Genomic DNA, 16,326 nt, shown 5'->3' on the forward strand with positions numbered 1-16,326 from the left:
GTATTCTGTCTCAGGAAAATATAGATGCAACATATAGAAGACTAGATCGTAATAAAGCCACGTTTTCAAAAGCAAGCTCCAAGGTGTACCAAAGCACCTCAGACCACTTACTTCAAATCAAGTGTTGTTTTTAGTTTATTTTAATGAATTAATTGCATTTATAAACTGGGTGGTAAGAGCCCTGAATGCTGATTGGCTGACAGCTGTGGTATATCAAACCGTATACCACGATTATGACAAAACATTTATTTTTAATGCTCTAATTACGTTCGTAACCAGTTTATAATAGCAATAAGGTACCTCTGGGGTTTGTGGTATATGGCCAATATACTACGGCTAAGGGCTGTGTCCACTCTGCGTTGCGCATGCCCCATTCAACTCTGCGTTGGCCATATACCACACTCTCCCAGTCCTTATTGCTTAATTATATAGCGCCTTTCATTAGGCCTCAAATGCATGAAATGGAATGAGGAAAATGTATCAAGTTTAGACCATATACACCCATTAACAAACCAGATGAATTGTCATTGTATATAAAACTATTATTAGTTACATTTGAGTTTACAGCCTGTTACTTAGAAATTATTACTTATTAAAAACAATTGTTTTTAATAATTGCATAGTTATTACATTTCAGTTTCCTTGAAATTCATCGACACAAACGTCAATATTTACCATTTGGTAACAGGTTGTTTAGCAATTGTGTTGAATTCTTGGGACGTAGGTACCTTGTTTCCGCATAGTTTCTTAGTTAACTACCAGGTAGGTACCAGCCTGAACAAGGCATTACCCAGTTATTCAGCCAGCTATGTATCCTACATTACACTGGAGGCTCCTCAGAGGTGGAAGGGGAGGACCATCCCCATCAGTGAATTTCATAAACAAAAGAAAATTGTGAAGCATAAAAAAAAGGGTATCCTTTTTAGATAAAACTATACTAATATAGTCACGTCACCAAATTATCTATTAAAATACACTGTTTTGCAATGAAGGTCTACAGTAGCCTCAACAGCTCTCTGTATGGTAGCACCATGGTGTAGCCGGAGGGCAGCTAGCTTCCGTCCTCCTCTGGGTAAATTGACTTCAATACAAAACCTAGGAGGCTCATGGTTCACACCCTTCCATAGACTTACACAGTAACGTTAACAACTTCCGGAGGACATCCTCCAACCTATCAGAGTTCTTGCAGCATGAACTGATATGTTGTCCATCCAATCAAAGGATCAGAGAATGAATCTAGTACTGAAAGCATAATCTACAGATAGCTAGCACTGCATAACGTGTGGTGAGTAGTTGACTCCGAGAGAGAAAGGAGTTTAATAAATGAATTTCCCCTAAAATGAAGAAGAAAGAGATCAATATGTACACACACAAAAGTTGACACACCTACTCATTCCAGGGTTTCTTTATTTGTACTATTTTCTACATTGTAGAATAATAGTGAAGACATCAAAACTGAACACATATGGAATCATGTGTTCAACAAATCAAAATATATTTTATATTTGAGATTCTTCACAGTAGCCACCCTTTGCCTTGACAGCTTTGCACAATGTTGGTATTCTCTCAACCAGCTTCACCTGGAATGCTTTACAAGTCTTGAAGGAGTTCCCACATATGTTGAGTACTTGTTGACTGCTTTTCCTTCACTCTGCGGTTCAACTCATCCAAAACCATCTCAATTGGGTTGAGGTTGGGTGATTGTGGAGGCCAGGTCATCTGAGGCAGCACTCCATCACTGTCCTTCTTGGCCAAATAGCCCTGACACAGACTGGAGATGCGTTGGGTCATTGTCCAGTTGAAAAACAAACGATCGTCCCACTAAACGCAAACCAGATGGGATGGCATATCACTGCAGAATGCCGTGGTAGACATACTGGTTAAATACTGGCGGTCCTCACGAGAGACAGTTTGATGGTTTAAGCTGGTTGAGAGAATGCCAAGAGTGTGCAAAGCTGTTATTAAGACAACGGGTGGCGATGTTGAAGAATCTCAAATACAAAATATATATTTTGATTTGCTGAACACTTTTTTGGTTACTACATGATTCCATGTGTTATTTCATAGTTTTGATGTCTGATTCTACAATGTAGAAAATAATAAAAAAATAAAGAAAAACCCTGGAATGAATAGGTGTGTCCAAACGTTTGACTGGTACTGTATACATTTAAGATTTTTCTCTTCTTCCACTTACTTAGCTAGCGAATGCAGCTAACTAGTTTAGCCTACTCAAACAAAGAGTGATGCTATGTTACCTAGCTGGCTATAACTATCCAACACAACAAACACTTCCAAGGTAAGCTTTTGGTTTTACATTTTTTTTGCCAGCAGGGCAAAAAAGGAAACTTGGAAAGTTTTTTTTGGCCTGGTCTCATACAGCTGATGTGTTGTGCATTGAAGTCCACAAGCAAAGGGAAAAAGGTGAGAAGAGCGTGCATAGATGCGAGAAGGAATACAGCGTGGCTGCTATGAAAGTAAAATGTGTTTACGTGTGATCAGGGGTGTTTTCATTCTGCAGATTCTGTTGAAAAGCGTTTCTTAAAAAGAGAAGCAATATAAACTCTTGTTTGCAACAGTGGGACTAATGATTACACCCTAGATCAGAGATGCAGGCAAGAGTGTGCAAAGCGGTATTGAATGTCACCATCTGCGCATGTGTCACTGTCGGTCACCTCAGATTTCTCGAGCTGTGTCCAGCTACTTTCAGTCATAGGCTAGGTTGTAGCAACCTCATGATGGGTATAAGGAAAATGTCAATGTCACATTGGAATGGAATTTGAATGACAGCCATCCAATATGCTGTAACAGAAATAATGCCGTGCTCATAAATAAAAAAATGGAATCGTCCTCCCTCATCTTAAAGCCACATCGACCGCCACGGTTTTGACCACCCCAATGCTGCAGGCCTCCAGCAGCCCAAATTCCTGGCTGAAATAACAGTGTGTGATGTAAATGGGTCAGGTCTGTGACTGAGGCCTTGGAGACCAGTCCTGCTGCAGGCCACTCTGGCTGCAGAGTGCTCAGAGGGGCTACAGGGAAAGGGAAAGTGTGTCACTCAGGACTGATAGAATTAACCACCAGAATGGTGACGTTCACATTTTTCATTAGAGGGCCCTGTTAGAATGCATCTGTCATGTCATACTTGCACAGTCTTACACAACTGGGGCCTATTCAGAAAGATGCAACGTTCAGTAAGTGAAGAAAGAAATAGGATGTATAGAGCTGGAATTATTCCCTATTCTGCATGACAGACAGTCATATCTGTTCTACAAAATATGTTCTGTGACAAGTTAGATCCTCTTGGCCCCTACCATCTCCCTTTCCATTGCCGTTTGAACTTTGAACTTTCACCTCTCACCTGACTCCCAGGCAGACCAGCAGCTGGAACTTGCCCTCCTTTCCGATGTTCCGTGGTGAAGCGTTGATGGCGTTGGCATAGTGACACAGCGAGTCACATAGTTCTGTTGATTCACGCAAGTCACCCATCTGATCCGCAGTCTCCATGGAAACCACCACTTTCTCTGCGTGTGTGAAACAGAAGGACAGGGACCATGGAAATAGAGTGACTAATCATACACTAGAACGCTAGAAATTCAATTTCTATGACATGATGATGCTGTTTACTAGGGGTACTAGGTGAATCATGCTGTGCTGCACTAACACACTGAATAATTAAACATTTAACTTGTCAAATTAGCCACTAGATGGAGACAAATTACATTACTACACAACACATTCTGTGCCCACACCCACACTTACCCACAAAGTCCCATATGAACACACTCCTTTGAAATAGGCGCGAGGACTTAAAGCCGTGGAGGAGGAACTGTTCCAGGGAGCGCACCAGCCCCCCCTCTCCACAGAGCAGAGCAGTCAGGTTCCCCCTCTGAAAGGAGAGGAGAGGTTCAATGAGTCGCTAACTTGTAGAATATGGTTCTGGTTATACAGTTACAATGTTAGAGTTTAAAGAGCGACTGAATAAAAATAAAAAAAATACACAGCCTGTGGCATCGATATGAGTCAGAAACATTTATTCTAGTGTCAAAATTGACTACAAATAAATACAATTAATGGTAAGTAAGAATTTTGGTCATAAAGCCAGGTCTCTTCCAAAACTGAAATTTGTGAGATTATTAGGAGGTAAAAAAAGAGTATGTCACGGAATAAAGGGTACGTAACAGTTTTCCTTCGGTTGGGTGATCGTCAATTCAGAGAACAAGACATATTCGTAATTCCCAGGACACTGACCATGGTAAATTTGGTTCGACTTTGGATATCCCCATTGGGCTAGTTAGGGGCAATCAGTTGTCCCATTTATGTTGTGTAATATATTGACAGTCCCACATATAGGCCATCCAAAGTCAAAACTATTTTGCCATGGTTGCAGACCCGCCAGCTGAAGCCAATTGGCGAAAGAAGTTGGCTATCTAGTTAGCTAGCCTACTTCCAGACACAATACCTGGTTAGACTGTTTCAAGTTATCTAGAAGGGTGAGTGACTAACTGTACTGTTTTTGCTGAGTGAATATACAAATGCTTCCCACGTGTGAACACACACACACACACACACAAAGCCCACCTTCAAGACCCAAATCTCATTCTCAGTTGCATTTCCCAATGAGGATGATTGAAAGCGAGGCTAAATCAGTAAATTCAGCCCCCCCTTTAAAGATGCTACATCCCTTAAGCTGGACACAGCAGAACACTCAGACTGCGGAAGCAATCCTTAGGAAGACCACCAAAAACTCTGAAATCTCCATCCCTAACTACAACATTTTCAGACAAGATAGAATGGCCAAAGGGGGCGGTGTTGCCATCTACTGCAGAGATAGCCTGGAGAGTTCTGTCCTACTATCCAGGTCTGTACCCAAACAATTTGAACTTCAACTTTTAAAAATCCACCTCTGAAAACAAGTCTCTCACCATTGCCGCTTGCTATAGACCACCCTCTGCGCCCAGCTGTGCTCTGGACACCATATGTGAACTGATTGCCCCCATCTATCTTTCAAAACTCTGGCTGCTAGGTGACCTAAACTGGAACATGCTTAACACCCCAGCCACCATAGAATCTAAGCTTGATGCCCTCAATCTCACACAAATTATCAATGAACCTACCAGGTATCACCACAAAGCCGTAAACACAGGCACCCTCATAGATATCATCCTAACCAACTTGCCCTCTAAATACACCTCTCCTGCTTACAACCAAGATCTCAGCGATCACTGCCTCATTGCCTGCATCCGTAATGGGTCTGCGACCAAACGACCACCCCTCATCACTGTCAAACGCTCCCTGAAATACTCCAGCGAGCAGGCCTTTCTAATCGACCTGGCCCGGGTATCCTGGAAGGAGATTGACCTCATCCCGTCAGTAGAGGATGCCTGTTTTTTTTTTTTTTTAAATTAAATGCCTTCCTCACCATCTTAAATAAGCATGCCCCATTCAATAAATTTAGAACCAGGAACAGATATAGCCCTTGGTTCGCTCCAGACCTGACTGCCCATAACCAACACAAAAACATCCTATGGCGTTCTGCATTAGCATCGAACAGCCCCCGTGATATGCAACTTTTCAGGGAAGCTAGAAACCAATATCCACAGGGAGTTAGAAAAGCCAAGGCTAGCTTTTTCAAGCAGAAATTTGCTTCCTGCAACAAACTCAAAAAAGTTCTGGGACACTAAAGTTCATGGAGAATAAGAGCACTTCCCACTGCACTGAGGATAGGAAACACTGTCACTACCGATAAATCCACTATAATTGAGAATTTCAATAACCATTTTTCTACGGCTGGCCATGCTTTCCACCTGGCTACCCCGGTCAACAGCACTGCACCCCTACAGCAACTCGCCCAAGCCTTCCCCATTTCTCCTTCTCCCAAATCTAGTCTGCTGATGTTCTGAAAGAGCTGCAAAATCTGGACCCCTACATATCAGCCAGGCTAGACAATATGGACCCTTTCTAAAATGATCTGCAGAAATTTTTGCAACCCCTATTACTAGCCTGTTCAACCTCTCGTGTCGTCTGAGATTCCCAAAGATTGGAAAGCAGCTGCGGTCATCCCCCTCTTCAAAGGGGTGGGGACACTCTTGACCCAAACTGCTACAGACCTATATCTATCCTACCCTGCCTTTCTAAGGTCTTCGAAAGCCAAGTTAACAAACAGATTACCGACCATTTTGAATCCCACCGCACCTTCTCCGCTATGCAATCTGGTTTCAGAGCTGTACATGGGTGCACCTCAGCCACGCTCAAGGTCCTAAACGATATCTTAACCGCCATCGATAAGAAACAATACTGTGCAGCCGTATTCATTGACCTGGCCAAGGCTTTCGACTGTCAATTACCACATCCTCATCAGCAGACTCGATAGCCTTGGTTTCTCAAATGATTGCCTCGCCTGGTTCACCAACTACTTCTCTGATAGAGTTCAGTGTGTCAGATCGGAGGGCCTGTTGTCCGGGCCTATGGCAGTCTATGGGGGTGCCACAGGGTTAAATTCTTGGGCCGACTCTTTTCTCTGTATACATCAATGATGTTGCTCTTGCAGCTGGTGAGTCTCTGATCCAACTCTACGCAGACCACACCATTCTGTATACTTCTGGCCCTTCTTTGGACACTGTTAACAACCCTCCAGATGAGCTTCAATGCCATACAACTCTCCTTCCGTGGCCTCCAACTGCTCTTAAATACATGTATAACTAAATGCATGCTCTTCAACCGATCGCTCCCTGCACCTGCCCGCCCACCCAACATCACTACTCTGGACGGTCCTTACTTAGGTAGTTGTCCACATATTCTAGGTGTCTGGTTAGACTGTAAACTCTCCTTCCAGACCCATATCAAACATCTCCAATCCAAAGTTAACTCTAGAATTGGATTCCTTTTTCGCAACAAAGTATCCTTCACTCATGCTGCCAAACACCCTCGTACAACTGACCATCCTACCGATCCTCGACGATGTCATTTACAAAATAGCCAACAATACCCTACTCAATAAATTGGATGCAGTCTATCACAGTGCCATCCGTTTTGTCACCAAAGCCCCATATACTACCCACCATTGCCACCTGTACGCTCTCGTTGGCTGGCCCTCGCTTCATACTCGTCACCAAACCCACTGACTCCAGGTCATCTACAAGACCCTGCTAGGTAAAGTCCCCCTTATCTCAGCTCACTGGTCACCATAGCAGCACCCACCTGTAGCACGCTCTCCAGCAGGTATATCTCTCTGGTCACCCCCAAAACCAATTCTTCCTTTAGTCGCCTCTCCTTCCAGTTCTCTGCTGCCAATGACTGGAACGAACTACAAAAATCTCTGAAACTGGAAACACTTCTCTCCCTCACTAGCTTTAAGAGCAGCTCACAGATTACTGCACCTGTACATAGCCCATCTATAATTTAGCCCAAACAACTATCTCTTCCCTTACTGTATTTATTTAGCTCCTTTGCACCCCATTATTTCTATCTCTACTTTGCACATTCTTCCACTGCAAATCTACCATTCCAGTGTTTTACTTGCTATATTGTATTTACTTTGCCACCATGGCCTTTTGCCTTTACCTTCCTTATCTCACCTAATTTGCTCACATTGTATATAGACTTATTTTTCTACTGTATGTTTGTTTTACTCCATGTGTAACTCTGTGTTGTTGTATGTGTCGAACTGCTTTGCTTTATCTTGGCCAGGTCGCAAGTGTAAATGAGAACTTGTTCTCAACTGGCTTACCTGGTTAAATAAAGGTGAAATATATATATACATTTTTTTTAATCACTGAAGTTTCTTCAGAAACCTTCCATCCGCATTCATTCAGTCATCCTTACAAATTAAGCAAATTAAGTTGTACAATTGTTGGACTGCAGTGTGGAGGAGTTGAATGATGGTTGCCGCGGTGACAAACCTAAGCCCAGGGCAATATTATCTAGTACACTTCAGTTCCAGAGAATGCGCTCAAAGCAACACGATTCAGCTTTCCCTCCAGGTTCCAACAGTCTTAAGATGAAATTAAAAACCTAATTCAAAAGCACTTGCTGTGACAGAATCTCCCAAAGCAGTGAGTGGTTTCTAGGAAGCTCTTATACATAATAATATATTTTAATTTACAATTCACTGAGGGGCGTGTGTGAATCTTCATGGTGCCTCTGCTACGCCAAGGAAAGGTCCATTTATTAAAGCTGATTGGTCGATGAATTATCCTGGGGGGGAGAGGTTAAGTGGTAACTGATAGAAACAGTGAGCTACTGTCTCCAAAGGGCTGGGGTTTTTAAAGGGAGTTCAGACTAGGGATTTTAAAGAAGTCAGAGCAGGCTTTTAAAAGGAAAAGTCAGAACAGACTTTTAAAAAGGGGAGGTCAGGGCAGGCCGTAGACTAGAGAAAAAAAGCCAGTCTGCCTTTAAACTGTGGGAGATTCTGCCTTGCAGAGCGAAGGTCGTGAATCGTGCGGATGATAACCTCTAGACACACAGAGACTCATAGATCCAGACACAAACAGCAGCAGACAAAGGCCCGAGAGGCTAAAGTCTCCTCTGCTCCCTCTATTTTCTGTGTTTGGAATCTCTCACACACAGCCTACCTCCTGCTCTGCTTTATGGAAGTGCTTGACAAGGTTGTTCACTGCCTCCCTCGTATCCTCCTGCACCTGAGCAGAGGAGAGCTCTGAATGGAGGAGAGAGATGGCGGGAAGGTGGGAGGGAGAGAGGTAGAACGGGAGAGAGGAATTTAGACGTGACGATGGACAATGGCATGAAAGACAGGGGAGGAAAGATGAAGCATTAAAAATAAGGTATAGCAATGAATTACAGAACATTTACATTTACTCATGACCATAGGAAAGATAAGATATTATGCTTAATGGTTAATATAAAAAGTGTAATATCTTTTTTTTTTTTTTTTACTTTCCCTTCATAAAATTCCAGGTACAAACTGTTTCCAGGTGTAGATGCTCAGTAAATCTGACCCTCAGTGTGTGTGTCCATACATACTGTTGCTGCGGCTCAGAGACCCCAGACTCCCCGTGCGTCCGCTCTGTGGGGGCGAGCCCTGCTCTGGGGGAGTCCCCGTCCACCTCCCAGAATCCTCCTCTCCTCCGGGCGACACCAGCTGACCAATCAGCACCCTCTCCAGGCTTCCGTCGCCCACACCCTTCCCCAGCCAGCGGCCGCATGGGAACCTGGGAGGAGAGCGCAGGTAGAGAGATAAGAGGGTGAGAGGTTATATGTGAAACATGGCAAAGGAGCAGTCAATTTTAAATGTGTTAATTCAGAATTTTGAGGCAGGATCACGTTCATTAGGGACCAAACAGAAGGACAACCTGGGCTTGTCTAATCCAAAACACAAAATGTTCCTTTCCTGTTGCAGACGGTTTTAAAGTGGTTTTCCGTTGTGTGCCCTAATAAACACAACTTGTGTGAGTACAGAAATTAGAGCAACACTAACTAACTTGGTCAACAACTAAAAAAAAGTGTGCAGATTTAACAGAAGAAACACCATATGTGTTTGTTACCTGTAGGTGTGTCCAGTGATCTCATTGTGCACAATCACACAGTCCACCAGACACTTAGCCAGCAGGCCAGAGTTCTCCTGGCCCAGCTGCAGGGTGCTCAGTCTGCCCAGGTTCTGACACTAACACACAGAGGGACAGACTAGAATAAGAACAGAGTGTGCCAGCATGCGTATGTCTGTTTGATGGAGAATTCCTAAGCAGTAGCTTCCATCCGCTCCACCCAGCCCAGGTAAACAATGGGACTGAGCAGCTCACCTGGAAGATGATCTCCTGTGTGTTCTTGGGAATCTGTCTGACCCCGGAGTCACCCAGCTCGCCAGAAACACACACCCAGGGGTTGGACATTGTCATGGCAATGCTCAGCTTCTTCATGGGCGTTATGACAACACGGTACGGAATGCCTGAAGGGACAAGAGACGAGAACATTTACATTTGAGTCATTTAGCAGACGCCCTTATCCAGACGCCCTTATCCAGAGCGACTTACAGGTAGTGAACACATTTCACATTTCAGTGCAACGTTAGATGTTCATGGACTGTTAAAAAGGTTGCTTTAGTTTAAACCAGCTAAGAATGTTTAGATCCCAGAACATTTCTGGCACATTAATGGTAACGTTCCTCTATCCAGAATGACAGTGTTCTTAAGACCATTCCGTCTTTAACACGTACCAGGAACGTTTTCAGAACTGCAGGGGGATGCTGACTTATCTGAAGATAATATTGCAGAAACATGAACTAAAACGCTTCAATAACGTTAGAACACTCTCTCATACAACCAAATAGGAATTAGGAACCCAATGACATCATAGTAAAACTCCCTGTAGGATATTTTTTTTAAAACACACTCAAGTTGTGGTCTGATAATGATGGGGTCCCTGATTAGCCTGAGTACCAATCTCTTTAGGGAACATTCCATTCCACTCGTCATTGCCACAGACTGGCCATATGCAGCGCAGTTGCTGATTGGTAGTTGGAAACAACATTAATAGTTTACATGAAAATGTGTACGATTGTTGTTCTTAATATCTTCACTGTTCCCTGCTTGCTAAATTCATGCATCTCCACTGGCCTCTCTCTCGCTCTTCCATCCTCTCCCTATTCCTCATACAGCTCTTGAACCAGTAGCCTAGCCCAATGTGTCCCAGAAGTAGAAACATAGTTTGGTCACTTATTTTGAGAAAGAAAATAGATAATTATCCACACACACACACAAAAAAAACTCTTGCTCGCTGGACATACAGTAAAGTAGTCTACAGCGTTCACAATGAACTGGCGGGGAAGTTAAAATGGAGAGACCTTTTCTTTGATGTGATCTCATTGGCTGGTGGTAAAAATGCAATAAACAGGAATCCTCTGTTCTCCCAGCGCCCAATGTTAATGCTCCCAATGAAACGTATGAATTAATTTAGGAAACGTTCTATCAGTCTAATTTGCGTAAACATCGTGATTGGATGATAGCTGTGCGGGTTATCGAATCAGGATCAAATCCTCTGATCTCCTCGAGCTCAATAAGAATGTTCATGTTTGAAGATTGCTAAAAAAAAAAAAGGCCAGTATCTTTGGCAATGACAAGGAGCATGTTAGCGAAATAGACTGGTACCCAGGCTAATCCCTGATGAATTTGCTGTCACAAAAGGCTCCCCGGCCCCAAAAAGTCTGAAAACCCCTACATTAGTGCACAAAAAAACAAAAACAAAAAAAATCTCATTGGACAATCTCAGGTACTTCTTCCGTTTGGTGCCGAATGAACACAGCCCTGTTGAATCTCCCAGACTTACTGATGGAGGTGAATTTGCGTGTGAAGCAGAGGTAGTCTACAGTGTTGAGCGACAGCAGGTGGAACAGAAACTGCTCCCTCTCCTCCTCACACAGCAGGAATGCATAAGGTTTATACAGCTGCCTGTAAGGAGAGGACAGAGGTTAACACACTCACAAATGAAGCATGCATCTGAAGAGTCATCGGTCTGTTACCCTTTTCACATTATCGTGCCGACCCCAACCTCGCCGGCTCAGATATTTTATTTTCACATTGTACTTTCCAGCACGATTCTAGCGACTATCCTGGATGTGCAACCAAGCCAGCTCAGCACAGCTTGGCTCTGCTCATTTCAGTAGTGTGAAGAGGGTATATGTGATATGGGTGTGTACCTAATCAGGTCATGGTTGGCCAGGAGCAGTTTGAGGTGTTGTGAGAGCAGTTTCTTCTCCAGGGCCAGATGAATCCAGGCCCGGGCCTGACCCACTTCACAGAGACCCCCACTCATGGTCTGGACAAACCTGAGATGGTAAAACACATTATATTATTTTTTCAAAGGGAGCAGTTTGTTGGGTTGGGTTGCGCTATCCTTTAGGAAAGCTGCCGTGGTTTCAAAACTCCCTGTAATTGAACATAGTTACCGGACTTTTCTGAAATGTTGGTTATTAAGAGGCAATTTTGGAAATCTATGGACACATGGTCCTTTATACTTTAAAGTATTTTTTTTTTCAAATTCTTTACATGTCCATTACTTTCTAGTAGATAGACCATGTGTTTCAAGAGAAAATAGCCTTCATGATAAAAAAACATCAACAATGACATCATTTCCAATGAAATCCGCAACTTACAACTATAGAGATTCTTTCCACAACTGCCAAAACATTTACAACACAATATTGACATTGTAAAATAAATATAAATGTTAAAATATTTCATTGTGAAACCCTTATATTAAAAACAGCAACAGTGATGGGTTACATTTAAGATCATGTTTTACAGCTTTGTGAATCCACACATTACCTCATATCCTGTACAAAGGAGCCCTTCGGCGGTGGAAGCCCCTCCTCCAGCCTCCTGCTGTCCGACCCATTGGACACTGTAACCAGGAAGAGCGTGATTGGCATATGTGATCCCCTCACAGAGCATACCTAGCAGACAAACTACTAAATAATACCAGATGGATATTACTGTACAACCTTCCTAATATCTACTGTCTCTAGCCTGGTCCAACATCTGTTTCTGCTGCATGTCTAATTCCGATGATCATTGTCATCACAAACAGATCTGGGATCAGATTAGTATGCATCTACTCTGACCTGGACACTCGGCATTTGAAGGTGACTCCATCTTCTCCTCGTTGTCCTGGTAGTGGAGCAGATGGGACCACAGAGCCGACCTCCCCTGGACGGTACAAACACAAATCAACAGCACTCACAAAAGTTTAGGGAAAAACACACACACACACACACACACACTTAAGTGTATTGCAGAATGCAGATTGCTAATTTGATGCCACCATTGTTTTGTACTTCCCGGAGACAAAGTCATCATTAGGATGATTATTGCTAATTTGCATGTCTGTTTGAATCCCGGGCTTCAGTGCACTCAGAAAGTATTCCCTTGACCCCCCCCCCCCCCCCATCTTTACACAATACCCCATAATGACAAAAGTATGGGGGTCATTGTCCTGTTGGAAAGTAAATCTTCGCCCCAGTCTAAGGTTATTTGCACTGAAGCAGGCTCTCATCAAGGATTTGCCTGTATTTGGCTCCATTCATTGTTCCCTCTATCCTTAACCGTCTCCCAGTTGCTGCTGATTAGTATCCCCATAGCATGATGCTGCCACCACCATGCTTCACGGTAGGGATGGTGTTAAGACGGATGATGAGCTGTGCCTTGTTCTCTCTAGACATAGCACTTTGCATTCAGGGCAAAGAGTTACCTTTTTGTCTCATCAGACCACAGAATATTTTGCGTTATGCTCGTAGTCTTTCACATGCCTTTTTCCAAACTCCAGGCGTGCGGTCATGTGCCTTTTTCTCAGGAGTGGCTTCCGTCTGGACACTCTCCCATTAAGCCCAGAGTGGTGAAGTGCTGTAGAGACTTGTCCTTCTGGCAGGTTCTCCCATCTCAGCCAAGGAACTCTGTAGTTCTGTCAGAGTGGTCATTGGGTTCCTGGTCACCTCCCTGACCAAGGTCCTTCTTGCCCGGTTGCTCAGTTTGGTCGGACGGCCAGCTCTAGGCAAAGTCTGGGTAGTTACAGATTTTTTACATTTCCTAATGATATAGACCACTGTGCTGTTGGAAACGTTCCACACTCTAGAAATTGTTTAATACCCTTCCCCAGATATATGCCTCATTACAATTCTCTCAGAGATCTATGGACAGTTCCTTGGAGTTCATGGTATAGTTTCTGCTCTGACATGCACTGTCAACTGTGGGACCGTATATAGGCAGGTGTGTGTTTTTCATGTTCAAACAATTTTAATTGGCCACAGTTGTCACTATAACTTAATTTGGAGTCCATCAAGGATGATCAAAGGAAAATTGGATGCGCCCAAGCGCAATTTGGAGTGTCATGGCAAAAGAGCGTGAATTTATTTTCAATCAATTTGTAACATTTCGAAAAACATGTTTTCACTTTGCCATTATGGGGTATTGTGCCTAAATCGGTGAGAAAAAAAACGATTTAATCCATGTTGAATTCAGGCTGTAATGTGGCTGTAATGTGGCTGTAACGTGGAATAAGTCAAGGGTATGAATACTTTTTTGCCGTACGTCTGCCTGCCCGTCCATGCGACTAACCTGTTTGAGCTGTAGCCCGTGGCCCCAGGTCCTCTCCAGCAGGTCACAGAGGCTGTGGATCAGTCTGTTCTCCTGCAGGCCTGTAATATTGGCCTCGCCCTGCCCCAGCTCCACACTCTCCTTCCCCATCCTTTCCATCAGCATATGCCTGGTCTGCACCACACAGAGACACACAATCAGGGTTACATCATAATTCTAACACCTTTCTCCTAAAGTGTGCACTTACACACACCCAGTAATGGATTTCAGGATTTTAAATCCATGACAAGGAGGAGTGTGCAAGGGCATAGACAGCTTGGCTGACAACGTCACAAAAATAAAGTCATCAACAGGGCCGGAAGCTGAACGGTATGATTCTGGACGGTCAGATAGTTAGCAACAATGACAAGACGCTGCCAAGTGGGGAATTCTAGGTGGCTCGTTTCAGCTCGTTGTATCTTGTTATTGATACCATGTCTTTGTTTAGAGGTGTTTTGACTGATTTCATGTCAATGCTAATATGGCTAATTCGCTAGCTAGCTAACCAACCACTAACGTATTTGAGAGACAACAAGTGCTCATTGTACCTACCTGGTCCTACCTATAGTTTATGTATTGACACCATATGGATTTGAATGAAAAGCATTTGAATAAAAAGGTGAAAGTAAGAAGTGAAAATAATAAAAAAAATAGGCTACATGTCATATTAAAACAGCATTTAAACACTAAATAGGTCAGGAGCCTAAGGAGTAATGAAAATGAATTATTTAGGTTATATTATTTCTATTATTTCAAGGTTATAGCCTACAAAGAAACATTGTGAAGCATTTGCGAGTGCAACACTAGGCTGGTAGGGACATAAAGCTAATTTAAACATGTTGTTGTATAAAATCCTTGGTCTATCAATTGAGCATATAGCCTGTGACTTAGAATGAAATACAAATTAAACAAAGTTTTTAAAACAGGAGTTTGGCCAGTCTCTGGATTCAGGCTGATGTGATGGTGCCTGGAGAGCAGGCCATGAGCAGATCATATCCTGTCCACACTTGCAGAGCCACTGGGGATGCTAAACACCTTTTAGGCCACTCTTTTCTTGTTCCTATAGGTAGGCCTAAAGGTTTTTAGGCAAAATAACCCAATCAAAACAGAAGTCTCCTTGAACATCGTCCTTTACTTGTGGATGTTTAATGTAGCCAGTGTATAACTACCATATCCCACGTGTAGAACAATGTCATCCGGTCTGTAACCTAATAGTTTAGCACCATAACAGCAGGTAGCATCCAGTCTGTAACCTAATAGTTTAGCACCATAACAGCAGGTAGAATCCAGTCTGTAACCTAATAGTTTAGCACCATAACAGCAGGTAGAATCCAGTCTGTAACCTAATAGTTTAGCACCATAACAGCAGGTAGCATCCAGTCTGTAACCTAATAGTTTAGCACCATAACAGCAGGTAGAATCCAGTCTGTAACCTAATAGTTTAGCACCATAACAGCAGGTAGAATCCAGTCTGTAACCTAATAGTTTAGCACCATAACAGCAGGTAGAATCCAGTCTGTAACCTAATAGTTTAGCACCATAACAGCAGGTAGCATCCAGTCTGTAACCTAATAGTTTAGCACCATAACAGCAGGTAGCATCCAGTCTGTAACCTAATAGTTTAGCACCATAACAGCAGGTAGCATCCAGTCTGTAACCTAATAGTTTAGCACCATAACAGCAGGTAGCATCCAGTCTGTAACCTAATAGTTTAGCACCATAACAGCAGGTAGCATGTGGTCTGTAACCTAATAGTTTAGCACCATAACAGCAGGTAGCATCCAGTCTGTAACCTAATAGTTTAGCACCATAACAGCAGGTAGCATCCAGTCTGTAACCTAATAGTTTAGCACCATAACAGCAGGTAGCATCTGGTCTGTAACCTAATAGTTTAGCACCATAACAGCAGGTAGAATCCAGTCTGTAACCTAATAGTTTAGCACCATAACAGCAGGTAGAATCCAGTCTGTAACCTAATAGTTTAGCACCATAACAGCAGGTAGAATCCAGTCTGTAACCTAATAGTTTAGCACCATAACAGCAGGTAGCATCCAGTCTGTAACCTAATAGTTTAGCACCATAACAGCAGGTAGCATCCAGTCTGTAACCTAATAGTTTAGCACCATAACAGCAGGTAGCATCCAGTCTGTAACCTAATAGTTTAGCACCATAACAGCAGGTAGCATCCAGTCTGTAACCTAATAGTTTAGCACCATAACAGCAGGTAGCATCCAGTCTGTAACCTAAT

At 43.1% G+C, this 16,326-nt stretch overlaps 1 protein-coding gene across 1 annotated transcript in view; it reads right to left on the reverse strand.

The window, feature by feature from the left end:
• The window catches only part of LOC110521259 (DENN domain-containing protein 5B), a 42,235-nt gene that overhangs the window by 2,416 nt on the left and 23,493 nt on the right, over nt 1–16,326 (reverse strand). The window contains exons 10-20 of the mRNA XM_021598714.3: nt 14,061–14,213; nt 12,572–12,656; nt 12,276–12,351; nt 11,648–11,776; nt 11,278–11,399; nt 9,756–9,901; nt 9,501–9,619; nt 8,980–9,167; nt 8,571–8,653; nt 3,760–3,886; nt 3,359–3,521 (exon numbers count right to left, since the gene is read on the reverse strand). Of these exons, the coding sequence (XP_021454389.2) occupies nt 3,359–3,521; nt 3,760–3,886; nt 8,571–8,653; nt 8,980–9,167; nt 9,501–9,619; nt 9,756–9,901; nt 11,278–11,399; nt 11,648–11,776; nt 12,276–12,351; nt 12,572–12,656; nt 14,061–14,213 (1,391 nt within the window). The remainder of the gene's footprint in view (nt 1–3,358; nt 3,522–3,759; nt 3,887–8,570; nt 8,654–8,979; nt 9,168–9,500; nt 9,620–9,755; nt 9,902–11,277; nt 11,400–11,647; nt 11,777–12,275; nt 12,352–12,571; nt 12,657–14,060; nt 14,214–16,326) is intronic.

The sequence above is a fragment of the Oncorhynchus mykiss genome, chromosome 4 (assembly GCF_057628025.1).
Source record: "Oncorhynchus mykiss isolate SJ-2025 chromosome 4, ASM5762802v1, whole genome shotgun sequence".
Taxonomy (NCBI): Eukaryota; Metazoa; Chordata; class Actinopteri; order Salmoniformes; family Salmonidae; genus Oncorhynchus; species Oncorhynchus mykiss.